This window comes from Semicossyphus pulcher, unplaced genomic scaffold (assembly GCF_022749685.1).
Source record: "Semicossyphus pulcher isolate SPU_LCO1_2020_fin unplaced genomic scaffold, fSemPul1.0.p SCAF_20, whole genome shotgun sequence".
NCBI classification, from domain to species: domain Eukaryota; kingdom Metazoa; phylum Chordata; class Actinopteri; order Labriformes; family Labridae; genus Semicossyphus; species Semicossyphus pulcher.
The window spans coordinates 23,402,170-23,422,445 of record NW_027211694.1 but is presented as its reverse complement, the minus strand read 5'-3'; the positions used below and the strand labels follow the sequence as shown (position 1 = coordinate 23,422,445).

General features: G+C 44.8%; 1 protein-coding gene across 4 annotated transcripts in view; it reads right to left on the bottom strand.

Moving 5' to 3' along the window:
- Positions 1-274: 274 nt before the first annotated feature.
- Positions 275-20,276, bottom strand: part of LOC138599363 (protein bicaudal D homolog 1-like) — a 35,588-nt gene continuing 15,586 nt past the window's right edge. For 2 of the 4 annotated variants that reach the window (XM_069671000.1, XM_069671001.1), the window contains exons 2-13: positions 19,588-19,800; positions 19,202-19,354; positions 17,639-17,943; positions 16,902-17,076; positions 14,583-15,098; positions 14,313-14,491; positions 13,457-13,847; positions 12,988-13,182; positions 12,135-12,286; positions 11,010-11,220; positions 3,952-4,035; positions 275-1,522 (exon numbers count right to left, since the gene is read on the bottom strand). In XM_069671000.1, the coding sequence (XP_069527101.1) occupies positions 3,982-4,035; positions 11,010-11,220; positions 12,135-12,286; positions 12,988-13,182; positions 13,457-13,847; positions 14,313-14,491; positions 14,583-15,098; positions 16,902-17,076; positions 17,639-17,943; positions 19,202-19,354; positions 19,588-19,800 (2,544 nt within the window). In that variant the 3' untranslated portion in view covers positions 275-1,522; positions 3,952-3,981. Of the gene's footprint in view, positions 1,523-3,951; positions 4,036-10,060; positions 11,221-12,134; positions 12,287-12,987; positions 13,183-13,456; positions 13,848-14,312; positions 14,492-14,582; positions 15,099-16,901; positions 17,077-17,638; positions 17,944-19,201; positions 19,355-19,587; positions 19,801-20,276 lie in introns of those variants that run through there. The other 2 variants (XM_069670998.1, XM_069670999.1) reach the window with 1 other exon arrangement.

The window sequence follows — 20,276 nt, the reverse complement described above, 5'->3', positions numbered from 1 at the left end:
ACGCTGCAGCCGTATAAGTTCTGCTCATAAGTCTCTCTGTAGATTCTCAGTGTGGTTCACATAAGTTCAGGCTTTAATAACTCATGTCTCATCTTCTAATCTGTCGTGTTGTTGGAGGATCTCTGTGACTTCATGAGAGCTCGCGGTTTGTCTCTAAGGCTTCTTCAGCTTTATAAACTTGTTCCAAAATCCAGATTTGGATGATCTTTGAACACTTCTGTAACATGCAAACTGGTCTGCAGTGAAACAGGATCAAACAAAGTGGAGTATCAGTACTTTATTTCTGACTTGACAACAATATTGCTCTTTAATGCTGATTAATCTCTTCTTCACAGGTTCCTCTTTGTATCAAGCAAACAACAGAAACATTCTGACGGCACAGCACAGTCTGATGAAAACATGGAAATACAAATTCACTGATTTTATTGTGACTTGGGTGTTTCAGCGTTCAGGATTGCTGCAAAAAGCCTCCATCTGCGCCCTCAGGACCTTGTGCAGGTGAACTTGCAGGATGTGAGCCCTTCATACTTCAGTCGTGTGGTGAAGTGATGCAGTGAGTACACCGCTCTGAATGTGCAAACATCAACATGTCAGAGTCTGATCGGGGCTTAAAAATCCTGATCTGAGTCTGACGGGTGAAGATCCCTCCGAGCTCAATGATGCATCTTTATTAATAATTAAATATTAATTTTCTCCCCGGATCCTGGCTTGTTTTTCAGTCTGGTCGTGTTGGCTTCAGCTGTTGGCAGTTGAGTGAGTGCTGCAGTGAACCAGCGTGTGTGGACAGAAAGAGCTCAGAGGAGTCTGACTGTCATCTCGCCGTCTGGAGTTCCATCCAAACACGTCCAACACACAAAGACGACATGTTGAATTTTGATGCGCTGTCAGATTTTTGCAGCTTTGATATGATGCTAACAGTCACACACGTGTTGGAATGCATCGCTTCAGTTTGTGCTTATCGTTCAGGAGACTTCTGAGGAAGAATAAGTGATACATGTAAAAGGGTAAAGACAACAAAGATGCAGTGTAAGGCTTTAAATATGAGTTAAAACAAGCAGCAATGATTGAAGCCTCAACATATACAGCTGCACATGCTTCATGAGATACACAATGGTTAGCATACTTATACGGTGTCATACTGCTGCTGTGATGCACAGGAATGCACAACAAGCGAACGCACACTCACAAAAAGCACAGTGCGACACAAACATAAGATTGAACATGATTCGATGCTTCAGAACAAACTGAATGATGATTACATGATGAACACATGTCGCAGCTCTGTGTCTGTAGGTTCATGAGGCTCCGCTGGCAGTAGCGAGTCTGCTTCTCCAAAGAAATGTAAAAGTTTGAGCCAGGCACTCTTTGTAGAGGCATTGTGTGGGAGGGGCTTCAGAGTCAACAGTGTCACAGAGGTCAGGGGTCAGGTGTGGTAGGATTGAGGACAAAGAGGGGACTGAGGAGACCAGACAGGAGGCACTCGTGGTGGGCGTCTGCTGGGTGATCCAGGAGGGTCGACATGCTGCAGAGAGCAAGCAGAGGGCATGGGTGAGCTACAGTGACAAACACACTGCAGGTGTTCAGTGGTTCTAATAATGCCTGACAGCCTCCTGCTGAGGGTTACAGGTGTGTGTTTATCATATTAACGAAACATAATGCGCATTTTGTGAACATGTACGAGTATCATGGAGTGAATCATTAGTTACCTTACAGGCTGTTAAACTACCTAAACAGTTGTATAGCAAGCTACAGTAGGTACTCTGTTAATGTCATGTGACGTGCACAGCATCTAAAGTTACCCCCAGCTGTTGGTCATCTCTGCAGAATCATGAGTGTGTATTCTTTAAGTAGACATCTTGAACGCAGTCATGCTAGCAGCTCTATGAGGCTGTTCTGCAGAGCTTTGAGCTCTACGCTAACATCAGCATGCTAACAAGGGACAGTTCTTAGAGGACATGTTTATCATGTTCACTGTTTTAGTAAAGTTAAGTGTTTTATTTTATTAGCTAATGTGCACTAAAAAAGTACACCTGGGAATCAGCAGTATTCGGCCTGTTCCTTCCCCTCCTCATAATTGTGCTCTTTAAATGTCAGAGAATCACAGGAGTGGTTTCATCCCCTCAGGAGGAGACGATGAATGTGTCTACAAAACTTCACAGCAATCCATCCAATAACTAGAGATATTTCAGTGTGAACCAACAGGCAGAGAGCGGTGTCGCTAGCTTGTCTATAACTGGAACAAAAATACACGTGATGGGGCATAAACATGTATGACAGCGTAAGAGAGGGCTGGGCATCATTTAAACATTGAAATAGCAGTGCCAATACCAAGAACAGGGACAGTGATGCCGATACCAACAGAGTACTGTGGTGGAGGACTTCTCTTTTGCTTGGTGAGGGTCTTTATCATGTTTCTTATATTCCCAGTTTTCATTATACATTTTTTTGGCCTTTTATTCCTTTATTCAGAAAGGACAGTTTGTAGTTTGGAAACAGGGGAAGAGAGTGGGGATGACACGGGGCAAGGCGCCAGGTTCGGGAGTCAAACACAGAGACCCTGATTGGACGTGCGCTTTAACCACCGAGCTAAAGCCACACCCTATATGCCCAGTTATTCCCAGAAACGATCCCTCTGCACTTTATGCATTTTTATTAGCACTCCAGGCTTATAGTACAGACATACTTCAGCTCGTTTTGGTGCCTTCCAAATACACTGCGCTCAACTTATCAGGTTTGTAGCGGACGCTGCTCCGACCTCACACGTTGCCATGACAACGGCGAGAGTTTCTAAACTTATCTTTTTCCTCTTTAATGATTATTGTAATATTTAACCTTTGTTGCAGTCCTTAAGAATTTAATTTCACTGTTATTTCGGTTATTATGTTGTGTCAAAGGTATTCTACAGTGTTAGGAAACTTCCTTTGTTGCGTTCGTCCTGGTCAATAAAGTTTTGTTGTTGGTCATGTGACCACGCTGCACGCGGACGAGGTGCAGGCGTGCAGCGCCAGAGAGAGAGAGCTGGCGGGTGGAAGCGGCAACTTGTTGATCCCGTCTGTCGTTTAGCTTTTCTGTTGGTCTACCAGGCGAACACGGTGAGTATTAAGTTATTTCACTTGTTAATTTACTGTCTTTATTATTTAAGCTAAATGTCTGAAATCGTCTTGTTTGTTTGGTAGTTTGCTCGGTGTTTATAAGTCTTCTGTGAAGATTAGACCTGATTGTGAACATCAGTATGAAGCGTGGAGTCCTGTGAAGACCAGCAGCTATAAGCTTAGTTTGCAAAACGCATGCAGCATTAAATCGCACAACGCTTGCCTGGCTGCAAAACCGTGCAAATTACTGATGTAAACAAAGTGATGTAAATTACAGATACAAAAATCTTGGCTAGCTTGCAATCAGAGGGGACACGATCTCATCTTCTACTGCTAACTGGAAGCTGGAAAGGCCAGCTTAAAGGTGCATTACCGCCACCAACTGGACTAGAATGGAACAAGTAGATTTAAGGCAGCCAGTTAACTTTGGGCACAAACTTAAAAAGGAACATCTGTCAAGGACGCTCTTTGGTTCGCTTTGTTCACAACAAATATCCATTAAAAAAATCAGATCTTTTTCTCACTGTTTTTTCAAGGTCCTGGAACTAGTTTGTTTCAGTGTGCAGAAACTCAGCCCGACTTTTGGACACTGAAAGCCGTTAACTTCTAAACCTTTGTCTAATAATACAAAACTATAGTATATCATATTTTGCCTTTAGACTTTTCAACAGAAAAGGAAACCCTTCCAACATGTCAGCACTAAACTGGCCTGAGACTCATTATCTTTAAAATCTGGGTGAATGTGTTCTATTATTGGAGTAAAATGGGACAACTTGCCTAAGGGGGGATATTTAGGGAGGGCAGACGGTGAAATCTGCCCCTAGAGTCTGCAGGTGGTTTGTGTGACTGTGAGTTTTACCTGTAAAAGAAGCCGAGGAGGCTCAAACCCTCAGCTGTGGGGAGGGAACGAGGAGCGGCACTGTGGCAGAAGGCTACTGACGATCTGCAAGAGACTGACAATGTTAGACAGACACTCAGCAGCACACACACACACACACACACACACATACACACACACACACACACACTTTAAATGAGTCAGATTAACAGGAACATTATAAAGTCGTATCCAAAGGAGAGAAATCAAGGAATCAGCACTTACCTGAACACCAGTGAGGTTTAGCTTGAGTCAGATTTCATATTTTGATGTGTTGCATTGCTACGTTAGCTTAGCATACTGTAGCAACCCATAACTTCAAATGAATATAATGGAAATAAATATTCCTAAAGTGAAAGAATTGATCACAAAATTGGACACACAAAGTGTTAATTGATCGATATTTACAGTTTATATGAACATAACACTGTACAGTTAAAGCTTTAAAATACTTGATATGTACACGTGCATTTAAAGTGGTCAGACAGCAAACAGGCATCAGACACATTCAGTGATGTGATATTTAACAGTCTGGATGTTTGCATTGCAGGCTGTTAGCTCAGAGGTGCTGCGTACAGTAAGCTAGGAGAGAAGACCCAGCAGGAAGGAACACAGTCAAACAAAAGTGTGGTGTGATATGGTCGGTAATGTGACAGGAGGTAAAGCTAGACAGATATTTACTATAAATGACTTGATTCAAGGTGCATGGGTGGAGAAACACGCAGGTTATAAAGGGAGAAATCTACGTCAAATGATCTTATGTCAGTCTTGCAGAGAACCCTGAACTACATTATGTTATTGACGTTGGTAAAACACGACCCAACCCGACCCGATATTTGCCCCAGACAGGCCAGGCATGTCTGGGTTTATAAGATCTTGCAGAGGAGCACACAGCACGGTTTATTTCCGCTTCTTTTCCAGGAACTGTCTGGATTAACTTTCCTGCTGCTAACAGCTAAGGTCATTCTCATAACCTGTCACCTATTGTCTGACGATGCACAACGGTTCAGCCTCTGGGAACAACGGAGGATTTTCGGTGTAGCCAGTTGTTATTCCTTCCATTTTCCGTTCGCTGTTTATTGCTTACAGTCCGACTACAAACTTGAAAAAACGAGACTAGAGTTGGAGTTGAGACGACATCTATGCCAGGATTGTACACTTACATGCAGATGTCTTTTTAAACCATAATAAAATGGTAATTTGTGAGAAGACAGCTGATGGGTTTCAGAATCGCATTAAGGCTGTTGTGTTATGTTTCTTTTTGTTCTCCACACGGACTGTTTTTCTGTGTACAACTAAAGCCCACTGCGACGCCGGTGGACAATACCAAGACAAACGGAAATCAGAACACGAATACCAACAGAATCTGCTGAATCTGTTAATAGAGATTAACTTGAGGCTGACCAGTGCCCAGTGTGATGAGCTGTTAGCTCGGATCAGTACCAGGATTTCTCTGATGGACACCAACTACCGGCGTTCTGTCTCAGCTGTGGAGCGCCTGTCCATCTGTCTCTGCTGAGTGGCAGAAACAGATGTTACTGAGGTCTGTCTGCAAGATGACCAGAAAAAAACAACTTTTCAAACATTTGAAGAATCTCAGCATTCATTGGCTGGGTGTTATTTGAATTTATTTGAATTTAATGTTCCTGTGTAATGACTGTGACTGTCCACAAGTTTATATGAAATTGCATACTGCAAAAGATCTGCTTCACATTTGGTCCGCACGCTCTTGGAGTTGTGGGGAATGATGTTCGTTAAATACACAATGATTGCACACTGTATGCTAAAAACTAGATACTGTGTTTTACATTCTTTACTACATTCAACTTTGACAATCTGAAGTCTACTGTTTTGGTTTCATTCCTGGCCTGCGAGAGAGCACCACTGCCAATGGTGAGAACAATTTGGGGTTACTTGTACGTCATTGGTGACCAAACTGGAGAGGACCATTTTACATAAGGTAGTGAGCGTGAACACATTTGGTTCTCTGTGTGGCGACTACAATCTTACTGTACAAAGGTTTCTTGGTTATCTAGTTAGTTTAGCTGCCTTTTAAAAAATCTAGCCTAGACTTCTTCCAAGATTTTTACCTTTCAGGGTCACAGGTATGAAAACTCCCTCCATTCCACTATAATAAAGTGTGTCTCCAAGAATCACCAATTAGTGGGCTTAACTTGAAATGGGACATATTGGTGAAACAATCATACGTGTTGTGAAATGACATAATGTCGTACAGAATGTACCATCAAATCAGGCTGAACAAACTTGTTAAACTTGTGGAGATTCGTTTCTACCTTTAGCACCAACATGGCTGCCAGTATCAGTACACCAATCAGACTACAGCGAGGCCGGCAATGCTATCACTGTTAACATGTGTCTGTTGCATGCTTTCCTTTGGGTTCCATCGGACAGAAATCCCACAGAGGTCACTCTGAAACAAGATATACATGAAACGGGGGTTCGAGCAGTGTATCATGGGGCAGAAACCAGCATTTGACAGACTTCAGGTCGTCTCTCATTGGGAAAAGTTTCACCAAATCAACAGTTTAGCCAAGGATGGTGTTTTGGCGGGAAATTGGAGAAAGTGTGTGTCACAGTGTTGGTGAGTCTTTTAAGAAAGAGCGAGGGAATCACAGAGAGGAGATCAAACTGGTTTCCATCTTTTACCTTGGTCAGAATTCAGGTCCACTTTGGAATTGCATCAACTTTTCAGTCCAGTCAATGTAAATATACCATTTTATTGCCAATATAAGTCTGTCTGAATGAAAGCAGGTTGTAGTATTGTTAACTAGCTGACACAATAACAGGAGACACTAAATTATGTAGAAGAACCATCTGAACCAGATTGAAATATCAGATGAATCAAAACTTACTTTAACTGACTAACTTTTAATGGAGGTAACATTTCCTGCTTACAATCTGATTCAGGTCAGCCTCCAAACAAATGTATCAGGTTTCATGTTGACTGTTCAAAATCAGGATGTACGTAATGTGAATGAACACCCAGTCCAACACTGTGTGGTCAAGAAATCACAGATCAATAGCTGTAATGGTTACGATAAACATAATGACGGGATGTTTGGCCATCATGCTAAAGATAACTTAGCCAATCAGAAATGTGGAAAAAGGTGCCTGTCAGATGAGTTTTTGCCCCATGTTGCATATCATAAAACAAGAGGGTGCATCCATTTATAGTGTCTTACAGAAGCCAACAGTCAGTGTGTATCGGTGATAGTCTGAATGAATACATTATAAAAGAAAGAAGAAAAGTGGTGTCTAATGATTAAACGGTTCGAACAGGAAAGGAGGAAGGTCTGCGTTGGAGAAAAGTTGAAAGGGACACGGGCAAGCGTTTGCAAAGTCTGGAGTCTGGACAGCACCCAGACACAAATAAACCTACTGACAGATACTATCTGACTTTGCTGAGTCATCATCCACCTCACTGAAAGCATCCCAGCCAAAAACAAATACACACAAAAGCATCAGTTTAGCCTGAGGTGCAGGTGTTAAAACATAACATAAAGGGAGCTTTTTGTTTCCAGACAGGCATTTGTTATGAGGCTACACTATGTAGAAACTGTATAATATGGTTTATAAGGCACACACAGACACAGGGAATACGGTATCATGTGTGCTGAAGTGGTGGGATCTCAGATATGATGTTAGCCAACGGACGAATGTGCATTAGATCACAATTTTACCTATAATTACCTTATTGTCCACTCAAATAAGATGTAAAACAAGCACATTACATGTGAAAATTCCTTCATTTTAAAAATGGACGACAACTTAACTCTAAGCTTAAACCTAATTTCAAAGATCTATATCATGTTATTGTCTGGTTTGGTTGACTCATCCCAGGTAGAATGAGGTGTGTCACGTTCCCTGAGTTTGTTGTGGTGCCTTAACATAACCTGACTACATTCATTCTGTGTTATCAGACAAACCTCTGCAGGTGGCCTCAGAGGCACAAGAGGGAGCTACATATTGAGTTTAGAACTCTAAAGCCAGCAACTGATGAGTCACAATAGTTTTCACTTCCTCTACCTGTTAGTGTATACAACGATACTAGAGTTAGTTACCTAGATGTACTTTCCTGTATCACCTGCTTGTTGTGGAAAGTCCATAAATGTCAACATGTAGGAGTCTATTCTTTATTGGAAGAATTTGAAAAAGGCAGACTTGGAAGTTGGACTTGTTTTTAACATGGTCAAAGAAAACTGAGAAACATACCAGAGCTAACTCAAGTCATATTGCTCTCTTGTGATGATAAAACTATGGGATTCAGCTGATATCACACTGGTCATATGTCATATTTGATTGCTCTCCACCTCCCTTCCTTCTTATTCCTTCCATGGCCCTCATTACAACCTCTATCCGATCAGTATTTAATATGGAAAGGGAAAGAAGTCTGCGGTATAAGAGCATCCAAAAGTGAACATGCATAACTGTGTACTTGAATATATAAGATCAAACCACTGGGTGGTGCCAAAGATGGATAAATATGCTAAAGGTTGAGCTGATGATGGCAGCAAACCTGGACAAGAAATGAGAGATTCTCGTTGAGTTGCATTAAAGGATTCCTTTTGATCCCAACAATGACATGAAACACAGAGTATACCAACAACTAGGCCAACACTCCAAGGTCCAATCCCAATTCCAGCCCTTGGCCCTGCCCCTCCATTTTACCCAAAAGGTAGGGTGTCCCATGTCTATTGGGTATCAGGGGATAATGGCCACCTAGCCCTCCGAATGGCCCCCAACCAGAGCGTCTTCAGAGGCAAACTTCAAAAAGAAAGGTTAAAGTAATTGCAAAGAATAGTTTGTCTTACATGGAACATGGCTCTATTGTAGAGAAAGAATCTCAATAGGACAACCATTTGTGAATGGCGGTACAGTTATATCCATGTAATGTGTATGAAACTAACTTTTATGAAAACACTACTTGACGAGTGGTGTCCCTTTTCCTAGGAATAGATGATATCTCTACCCCCTGTAGCTCTTTTGTGAAGGGCCACTACCCAGTAGGGGGCATATTCAAAAACTAGGAGGAATGCCAAGAAAGGGGACTGGGATTGGGCCTTAACCCACAGCTGTCTCATCATACAAGTGTGTATGTGTGATAGAGATTATAGAATGAAAGTAAAGCTGAAAAGCAAAAGGAGTCAGTATGCGTCAAACACCCTCCCACCTATCCCCTTAAGTGTTGCAATTCAAGGCTGCATTTACAGAGCCACCTGTCCAAGGTGTACCTAACCTCTCGCCAAATGACAGCTGGGATTGGTTCCAGCCCTGCCAACAGAACTGAGTCGGCTGTCCTGCCTAATGCTGTCTGAAATACTCATGCTCTCCATTCTCTGCTACGATTACAGTTGGATTTGTACTTTCTGGTCATTTTAGACTTTGTTTTTTGCAAGATGCTGCTCCTCCAAGTACGAAGTACGAAAGTGCACCGATGCTGCATGGACGTGGTCACATGCCAATTTGGATATAGCCATACCCTAACTACTACCCTCCACAGTGCAATACCACAAATGTCTTTTAGGAGAGATAACCCTCTCTAGGACAAAAGGCATCTGAATCCACCTGTGAATGTGGCCATCCGAAACAGATTCTACACTTTGCCTTCGGACGACACTTTGTACAACCAACTTAGTTTGAATCATACTGAACCCTTCGGGTCAAGTCCCATGAACAAAGAAAAATGCTTTTACTGCACGACATGTGGTTTTACAGTGTTTGTGTATACAGCATATGAGATTAACTACCATTTAAAACAGAGTGGATATAACATTGAATACAGAATACAGACAGTATTGAACGTGTCATGAAAGCATCCGCCAAGTGTCCCGTCAATGTTTGAATGTTTGAATCACTTCATGCATTTGTGGCCTCAACCTGAACAACCTAAATTCTAAAAACTCTCATTAAAAAGTCTCTATTAACGTCCTCCTGCGGACCAATCAGCAGCCTCAGAATAAAAGGAAGGCGGGGCTGCTTGTGCTCCTTATGTCAAATCCCTGAGCAAAGTCACTGAACATTCAGAACCCATTGGCCAAAGCTTAGGCACTGGAAAACAGGAACTGGGAAACAGGAAACCATTCTGTCCTCCTCTCTGTGAGCCCCCACTCTCTCAGGTGAGAACATGATGGGAATTCAAGTTTTTGGTGTTAATAAGGAGCCTGGTGGAAAGCCTTGATAGAAAAGGACTGTTAGTGCCGGGGCCGGTAAGAGCTATAGTATCTGGGGTAAAGGGGCGTGTAGTGGGAGGAGTGGTTGTAGGAGGTGGATGTACCAGAGGCGAGGTAGGAGCTAGAGGGGGTAAAAGCAGAAGAGGAGCTGTAGTAGGCAGAGGAATAGCCGTGGGAGGAAGAAGGAAAATGAGAGGAGGAGTAAGGGGACGATGAGGACGGAGTGTGGAAGGCAGAAGAGCGACCCAGACTGGACAAGGGCCGAGTTCGGGGTGAGGGGCTCCATGTGGAGCGCCTGAGCCCAAGAATGGGGGATCGATAGGGTGAGGAAGGGGCAGATCCTGGCTGGGAGGGCCTGGTTGTGGTGGTGGAGGAGGTTGGGGTCGAGATATGAGAGTCTGGGGTGTGGTGTCTGGAGACATCGGAGCTATGTGGCAGAGTGGGGGAGATGTTGACACTGAAACTGTGGGAGTCAACCACAAACGTCCGCACCCCCAGGGTCCACTGGGAGTGAGCCAGCTTCAGAGGGGTTGAGGGCGGGGTGTGGGTCAAGTGAGAGGACGGGGCCTCCAGGGATGGAGGGCTCTCTTGCGCCAGAGGACCAGCCAATGAGGTAACTGCCTGTGATGATGGACTGCGAGGGGGTAAGTGTGACACAGGGGACGTGAGAGCTGAGGCCAGAGCTACAGCAGCTGCACTGACCAAAGATGGGCTAAGGGGCGCTGTAGGATCATCAGGAAGGATTGACGTAGGACTTGTTATGGTGGAAAGTGGGAGACTGACTGGGGCCATAGCCGAAGAGGAGCCTTGGGCTAGGTTGGAGGCGGAAGCCGAGGCAGGGGGACTTACTTTGGGGGTGCTGGTCTTCCTTCGGGTCAGCCTGCTCCCACGGGTGCGGTGGGTCTGCTCTTGATCGAAGGCCAAATCCTCTAGCCGCTGCGTGAGGGCCAGTTTCTGCTGGATGGCCATCCGCAGGAGGGAGTTCAAAGTCTTCTTCTCATCCTCAGCTGCAGCCAGCTGCCTCTGCATCTCATCCAGCTGGGTCACGTACTCATCACACCTGAAGAGAGAACAAGGCTTCAGCAGGTTGGAAGATAAACATGATGAGATTTTCAAAGGAGTAAATAAGAATGTTAAACTGAGCAGACCATTACGTAAAAATCGAATAAGTTTGGGAAACATTTTGGGAAATACAGGTTTCTTTCCTAGTTGGATGAGAAGATTGATGCTATTCCCATGTCTGTTTCTTGGACCAGTGCTTATATTTTCTGAAAGCCACCATAACACCAGGTATAATCAATTTGGTAAAGACATCCTGGTAAGTGGGTTTTGTTATCGCCATAGGGAACCAGCATAGCAGTAACCTCGTTCAGTCTTTGTGCTTAGCTCAGAAAGTCTGTATCTGCTAGTTGGTTTGGGCGTTGTCGACCGACTTTCTCTGTCCAAACTATAACGTGAAGAGACGATGATATTGTTTTGGACAGATTACAGATGACAAAAGAACAGCAACAGTCACAGGTAAAGACTCATTTAGGCTGATGTAGGAGTGTGTCGCTGAATTGAACAGATTGGGGGGGCAAATCATGATGGATGACGTGGATTTGTCAGTTTGCTCAGCCCTAGCTGACAGAAGATTCATATTATCTGAGCGGACAAAAGATTGGTGTTGTTCTTCTCATCTCATTCTCAGAGTTGAAATGGCTTATTTCCCAAATGTCAACAATTAGAGAATTTGTGGTTTGTTTGATTGAGACAAAATGTAGTTTACATCTATACATATACTTAGAGATGAAAGAGATGATAGTTGGAGAAACCCATTAATAGATTTATTTAGCCACTCAAAAGTGGAGCTGACAGGAACTGCTCTGTGGCTCCAGCACTTTAAACACTTAGTTTCACTTAACACACAATCATCTGAGTCACTTTAGAAGAAATCAGTTCTTGAAGTTGAATTGCTCTGATTGCATCTCTGACCTGGTGGCGAACATGGCCCGCAGAGAGGAGAATGTTGCGGCGTCCTCCTTCAGGGCCTTCAGCTCGTTCCTTAGCTTCATCATGGTGTCAGTCACCATGGACTTCTCTGCCTCATACTTACTCTTCAGGTTGGCCAGAGCGCCCTCTGCTGTCTGGAGGAACACATTTGTTACTATCACATTTAGCCAACCAAGACTACAGGCAAATCTGCTGCTTCAAAATGCAACAATTCTACTCCACTTGAATGTGTCAAAACAAAAAAGCATTGCATAGTGCAGCAAGAGGTGTCAGAGTTTGTTTTTTCCAATGGTAATGATAATGTTATCTGTAGCCTCTGCCTTTCTGAAGGAGAAGCCATATTAAACAGGCAATACAAACTAATAGCCATAAAGGAAAGGTTAGGACAGCCGAGTGAGCCCTTCAATCAGACGTATTGGTTGGTGTGTTTAGGCGAAGCCCGTAAACATGTGGACCATAAACTGTTGGACTCATTCCCTAAAAGCATTGTTAAACAGTACAGGGTATGCTTTTGGATTATGAGTATTTTGGTGATTTTTTTTGTGTCAAATAAAAAGGCAATCAACTGGATAAGAACACGATGATAAAGGTTTTACAGATAAAAAAGAAAGGATTGGTCGTTTTTGAACATATTAAATGCATGTGCAAATCTAGTTTAGGCTGTTCATGCATAGGAATAAGAAGCTATGTTGAGACTCCGTCAATTCATCGTCAATACCGAGATCCATACTAAATCCAGTACTTCTATTTTCCAAGATTATACAGCCGTATAATGTAAGTGTTTTCTGTTGAGTACTCATTTTGGACATCTGTAGGAAAACCTCCCATGTCTCACCTGTTTGTTGGCTTTGAGCACCAGTCTGAGGGTGGCGATCTGCTCTCTCTTGGTGCTGAGCAGAGACTTCAGCTTCAGGATTTCCTCCAAGCAGGTCTCCTTGTCCTTGTCCAGCAGAGGAGCCAGTTCCCGAGCTGCAGCCCTCTGTCTGGACAGCTGCAGAGACCGGTCCACTGCCCGCTGGAGGTGCTTCACCTGGGGGAGGGGCGGAGATAAAAGGACACAGAAGATCTACCTTATTTTGGAGGTGCTTAAGAGGAAAAGGAAGAGCATACAGGAAGTTATCAAGGGACTGAAAGTTAGAGACAAAGAGAAGGAAAATAGAAGAAAGGAAAGGTACAACTTAAGGAAAGATAAGGCGAGATGGGACAAGCTCAGTGAAACTTGAATCAGAGAATGAGGATGTCTGAAAGAAAACGGAAAAGAAAAAGTGAATTCCTGTGACACTGACATGAGATCTGTGTCGTACCTGGTCTCTGATGATGGCGTTGAGGTTGTAGATGTTCATGGGCTCCCTGCGCAGCTCACCAGCTGGCTCCAGGGCAGGCGAGGATGATGACGATGATGATGAAGAGGCACTGATGCTGGGCGATCGTGTCGGAGGCGTGCAAGGCGGCAGACTCTGCTCAGAGGGCACCTGGAGGCTCTCCCTGTCCCCCTCCTTCTCCTCTCTGCCCCCCTCCCGACATAAAGGCTCCTTGGACGGAGACTCCGAGGAGCTCCGGGACTCTGCAGGAGTTGAGGTTGTGGAGGCGACAGCGGCCAGCCGCCTGGCGAGGCGAGGTGTGAGGAGAACTTTGCTGTTGTCCGAGGACATGGCTTTAAGACTGGCACTGAGGCCTCTGAGCCCTCTGCCCTGTCTGGAGGGAAAACAGAGAGAAGATTCTTGAACATGTAACTAACTGAAAATCTGCCAGCCAGTGTTGAGCCTGATACAGCCTGGCCATACTTTGTCATCTGAAATAAAACTCGAGAAAGAGGTCTTTCAAGCTTTACTAGCCCAGGAGGTCCGATATGCAGCTTCTGGTAGAAGAGCCAAAAATTCACATTCACAGCTGGAGGGCAGATCTCTGTAGGTCTATGTTAAAGCTACAGTGATCTGGACAATGGTCAGCTGTAAGATAGCAAGGACCCAGGGATTGAAGAAATCTACACTGGGATTCTGAAGGCTCTTGACAATTTAAATTGTCTTGGGAGGCAAACCTTTGAGGGAATTGTGTGCTCCAGATATTGAGAGGATCGCAACACTCAGGCCCTCTTGTGCTTATGCCACAGTAATAGAAAAGAAGACTAATGAGGACTACTATTCAAACCATCAGTCAGACCTGTAGTAGTCCAGCATGACGCGGTTTGGCGTCTCGTTGTTGCACAGGCAGACATGGTGGTACAGCTGGGCCAGCTCCTCGCTCAGAGTCACCAACTCGTCCTGGGCCACAGTCAACGCCCCCTGGCTCTCATTGGATGCTGACTGAGCCGCCTGTAGCTCCGCCTCCAGGCTGGAAACCTGCAAGCAGAAGGGAGGAGATCCTTCATCCCTAACATCACTGACTATCTTTAATGTTATTTATTCAGAAACAGTCGCTGTGATGCGTTACCTTCTCCCGTCCCTCCCTGCAGCTCTTCTCCAGCGAGGCAACCTGCCTCTCCAGCTTCTGGAGCTGACTGTTTCTCCTCGGCTTCTCCTCGGCTGCTCCTGCAGCACACTGAGCTAGTCTGTCATGGAGCGCTTTCACCTCCGCCTTGAGCTCCACCACCTCCGTCACAGCCACACGGTACTTACACTGCATGATCTCCAGACCGGGAGTCTGGTATGAAAACACCTGACTTTTATTAAGTGTCTCACTTTTCTCCTCCTCAGATCTTCCCTCCTCCTCTGCCTCCTCAACCTCCCGGTCCAGCTCCCTAAGGGCCTCAGAGTGGAGGTGGGAGGAGGCACTGCTGTGGGCCTCCTGGTGGAGAAGGGCCCTGCGATGCAGGCGGCGCAGGGTGATGACTTTCTGGCTGAGGCGGAGGGTCTTCTCGTGCTGCTCAGTCAGGGCCCCCTGGGTGTGTTGGAGCTGGGTCTGGGACTCGTGCAGGGTCGTCATCAGGGCTGCTTTCTCACGTTCAACCTGTAGGGGCAGCAGCGAGGGAAAGTTGTATGTTATGATCAAACCTTCTTACAGGCTCAATTGGTTCGTGAACCCCCATTTTTAGAGCCTCAACTTTGGACACAGAAGTCTCCATATTTAGACGACATGTTGAACAGGCATTGCTTCTTCTCTGTCCTCGTTGACAAGTCTTCGTGGGAGCATCTTTCCAGTCACAGGTAGACGTGTTGTATTATCTACTTGACTCTGAATGGAACTTATCTTTTAACTCCTCCTCAGCTCTTCCATCTCGTCCAAATATGGTCACTTCTGGCTAAAAAAAAAAACCTCAGCAACAGCCAAAATGCCAAATGAAGTGTCTCAGTGGCTATCTTTACTTTATTAATGCCGTCTATGGTGATATATGTCCGGAACTTAAAAATGGTTTGCATAATACTTTTTAAATTTAACAAACGTAAGGTTTGCAATTAATCTAATTTCATTGAACCCCTGCTGACAGGCAGACAGGCAGACAGACAGGCTGACAGGCAGACAGATTGGCCTTGTTTTTAAACAGCAACTTCCTCGTTCATTTCATAGTAACACTCAGCTGGCACAGTTAAGGTCCAAACTCTGCTCCGGCACAGAGCCCAAGTCTGTCTGGCATAGAAGTTGAACTTGGCTCAACTTGTTGTGTTTCTCCCTCCATGTTTCTTGTCTCTACACTGTCTGCTGTCAGTAAAGGCTGACATGGACAGAAATTTTAAATAGAAAAGCCTCCAGGCACACAATCACTGTGTTAACCATTAAAATACATGTACGTCCACAATCCTGGCAGAGACACAAACAGGATAATTCTACTGTTATCGCTCCTTTGCAGGTAACGAAACCAGAGCTGCTATGACGAATGAATAATTCAAAAACAATTTTAGGTTTGAAGATTTTTTAAGAAAGTAGTCTAAATTTTTGGCTCAAAACTTCTTAAATGTGACGATTCGTTGGTTTCTTTCCTCCCTCAGGACAGTAAACTGATTATGTTTGGGTTCTGGACAAAACAGGACACTTAATGACGTCATCTTCGGCTTTGGGAAACACTGATCCACATTTTTGACTATTTTATGCAGCGAACAAACATCCTATTAATGGAAGAATACTCATTAGTTGCAGCCCTAAGTAAACAGAGGATAAAATAAGCAGCAGTGAAGAAAACGACCCTTAACACCGAGCACCTTCACCTGAACTGGAAACACTTTGCAATGAACCCTGGAGACCCTCTCAGACCTTTAAACTGCATTATTACACAAAGAAAACAGTCAGCGTCCATCAGGTGTAAAGGAAAGATGCTGTAGCACAAAGTGGATTCATAAACATTGACTAAGAGCAGCTCAGACACCAGCAGCGAAGCGGACCCCTCTGCTGGTCGATAGTGTCGTGTGTCAGCTGAGATATAAATAAAATCTTCCTGCAGCCAATCAGAGCGGCTGCTGGGAGCCGGGAGGGATGGGATTACACCTACAGGAACTGAAATATGGATGTGTGTGTGTATGAACACAGTATACAGCTGTGTGGTGAGTGTGTGTGTGTATGTGTGTGTGTGTGAGGGAGGAGACAAAGGGATGGAGTGAGAGACAGAGTGCTGTACGCAGAGGGAATACTGTCTGTCAGCAGGGTTTTACTGTAAATTATTCAAAAGGTTTTCACAGGAGGAGTCGGACGCCGGATTATGGAACCGGCAGAAGATGAAGAATAAAACAGCCGGAATGTGTCACAAATTAACTGAGTTTTAAAGAAGAGAGCAAACATGCTCTAAAACTTTCTACATGTGTGATCAGAGAGCAGACTCACCGTCATCAGCTGCTGCTTCAGCTTCTGGATCTCCGTCAGGTTCATCTCACTGAAGAGGTCGGATGTCGGCGCCCCCTCGGCTTTCCGACCCGACCCCCGAAACTCTCCATTAGACCTGGACGAAGACCCCGCAGCCGTCCCTGCTGCAGTCCCGCCCTGCAGGTGTCCGTTACACCTGACAGGTCAGAGAGAGAGAACAGAAGATCCACTGAACTTCACACAAGACGAGTACAGAAAAATGAAAGACAGATTTATAACGAGGAATAACATATCGTCCTCCATCTTGTTGTTGTTGTATGTGGAGTTGCAATACTGTATCCCAGCCTGCTTAAATCACTTCAGTGTTTGCACTGACAAAACAAATGCAAACAGAAAAGTCTGTGAAGGTTTGGAGTTCTCTGGGAGCTCTCTCACAGTTTGGTCATTGTTGATTTGGGTCTTTTGTTTGTGTTGAAAAGTAACACCTTCCTTTCCTTTAATGACGGAGAAAGACGCGACAGGACATGATGTATTCATCAATCATTCAATAAAACCACCGTCTACAACTTTAAGTCATCTGCATCATGTGCCAAACCATCCAAAACTTCCTACTTCCATCACCGCAGCAGCATTTAAAGTCCTTCTAACCACACAAAGCTGATTATGGGCTGTTAATGCATCTGTAGTGGACAGTGTAAAGCTCTCAGATCACTACCAATGTAATCATCTCATTTCCTTCCTGTGTGTGTAATATCCACCTCGTCGGCTCCTCTACGTTGGGGGACAGCAGAGTTGTGGGGGTGGCGTTGCCGCTGGGCGGGGCGGAGGTGAAGGTCAGGTGGGCGCTGCCGGTGTAGGCCACGTCACACATGCTCAGGTGGTGCACCAGCTCCCTGCGCAGGTGGTTCTTCTGCTCACGTTCACTCTTCAGAGACTCCAGCGCCTCCTCCAGCTGCCCGTCTGAGATGTCCTTCAGACGCAGCGCGTCCTGCAGCTGGCTGTTCAGGACCTCCATCTCCTCCTCCAGGACCTTTATCTCATGCTTCAGGCCTTCATACTCCACCTAAGCCGAGGGTGGAGACACAAAGAGATGGATCAGGTTTCATAAGTGTTCCATGAAGCTGATCTTTGTGTGAACCTGCAGATTAAAGCTCCAGCAGAGCTCAGTCTGACTGTAACTTCACACACTGATCATCCTCCGTTTGTTTCTCATCATTTATGAAGACACTCTGACCTTTGCTGCACGGCTGCAACCGAGACCAGACTTCCTGCAGATTTTCAAATTAAAGTTACCTGACTGTTGATCAGTTCTCACACTGACCATTAGAGAGATCATCAAACAAAACCAGGATATTTTCTTAAACCTCACCAAACTGTGACACTCACAGGTTAGATTAGGTTTAGGTTAAGATCATGGTGCTAAAGTTATTTTATTTTGGTTTCACAAGGGGCACAAGGCTGTGGTCTCCTGGACGAAAGACAAAAGAGCTTCACAGCAATATCCATGAAGGTAAACTTCTGGAGCCCAGGTGGTCAAAGAACCATGCAGGTGGAATACCGTGTTTTTAGTGAGTCCTTCAGTATCACAGGTGTCCTGCAGAGCTTTCTTGTAAACTAACAAAGGTCATGTTTACATGTTAAATGTTTTGTCCTCCTCATAAAACATTTTAAAAGCTGATCTTTAAATATATTATTGAACGGACATACATCCGTGTTTGCTGGCTAGCAGTCATCTTTATGTTTCTTAGTTTGAAACCAGCGAATGAAAGAGCATCGCAGCTCCTGCATGTTGGTGCGTGATGCAAACACACGGCTGCACATTTACACACACATTACTCCTTAATGAGAGCAGAGATATTACACACACTTGGAAATGAGTCTTCTCTTTCTGCTGTCAGAATTAATCTCTAAGTGATTTATTTTTAACATTTCTAATTATTAAAGAAGAAAAACATCTTTATGTAAATATAACAAATGTTGTTTTACTCTCTGAGCCTCTCAGTGGGCGCGCTGCTGCTCTACATGTTTGACTGACAGCTGAGAAATGTAAACACACTCGCTCTGGTAACTGCAGCTTAACAGACCCTGGCCCGACAGTGTTTAGTTAGAATAGCGACTGAGGATTGAAGCACTTTATAACTGTTTCTTTGTGCAGCAGCTCAGCAGCTCATTAAACACCCAGCGCGTGCACTTTCTAACAGTCGCTGAGTCCGTTTCAGCTCTGGTGCAGGAGAAGACTTGTGTTCATGTTTATAAGAAAGTGACTAAAATAAAGGAAGTCAAAACTCCATAATGTTTCTGTCCGTGTGTGTGTGAGTCACCTGGTTCTGTTTGAGTGTCGACACCAGCTTCTGCAGAGAGATGTTCTCCTCCTCCAGCTCAGTGTAGTCCTGGAGGAGGCGTGTTTCCCGAAACTTGTACTCCCTGATCTCCTCTCGCATCCGACTGCGCTGAAGCTCCAACATCTCGTTACTCTGCTGAGACATTCAGGGACACAGAGTTCAGGCTGTATGCAGCTTATAATACAAACAACCAAAGAGAGTGACTCCTCTGTTTCCTGTTTGTTTCTAATGAAAACACTCTTATGGACAGTTTTGGGATATCTGACTGTTTGAAAAATGTTCTTTTATTGTTTTAAATATTAAATCTGTTGGACATGAAGCTTCCTGTATGATCTGATCCCCCTCACCCCTCCTCTGTACTGTACCTCCCTCAGCTCCTGCAGCAGCCCGCTCAGGTGTTCGTTGTCGGCCTGGGAGCTGGAGGCGGTGGCCCGGCTGTGCTTCAGCTCCGCCTGCAGCTCCAGCAGGCGGCCCATGTAGTAGGCCTCCTTGTTGGCAGACTCCTGCAGCAGCGTCTCCTCGTTGGTCTCTCCATCCTCTGCCACCTTACGCTGGGTGGAGTAGGCCTGTCCAAACGCCTGCAACAGGTACAGATAGGAAATGATGAATCATCTCTACGTGATGAGGAGGTGAATCGTCTCATATTTCTATGAGGTCATAGGGTCTCTATTCGAAGGGCATCATCCAAAAAGATGCTACATATCTGTGTTGGAAGCTTAAGGAACCCATTCTGAGAACAACAGTCCTGTTCAGCTTTATCAGCCTCCCAAACTCTGCAGATTTTATTTAGACACAGAACACTCAAAACGTTTCCCGAGATGCCACATGTGTCCGACAAGACAGAACTCTGAACTGATGCCCCAGATGGAGTAGCATCCAAATGACTTGGTTCCAAGCAGCATCCTTTGTCGCACATCAAACCCCCCTGCTCTCTCTTTCCATTTCCTGTTTGCCCCTTCACATTAAAGCTCTGATAAAGTTTACAGGCACACATCATATAACTTCAATGAAGAGGTGGGACATGCTTATACAGAGTACATAAGTTTTATGATTG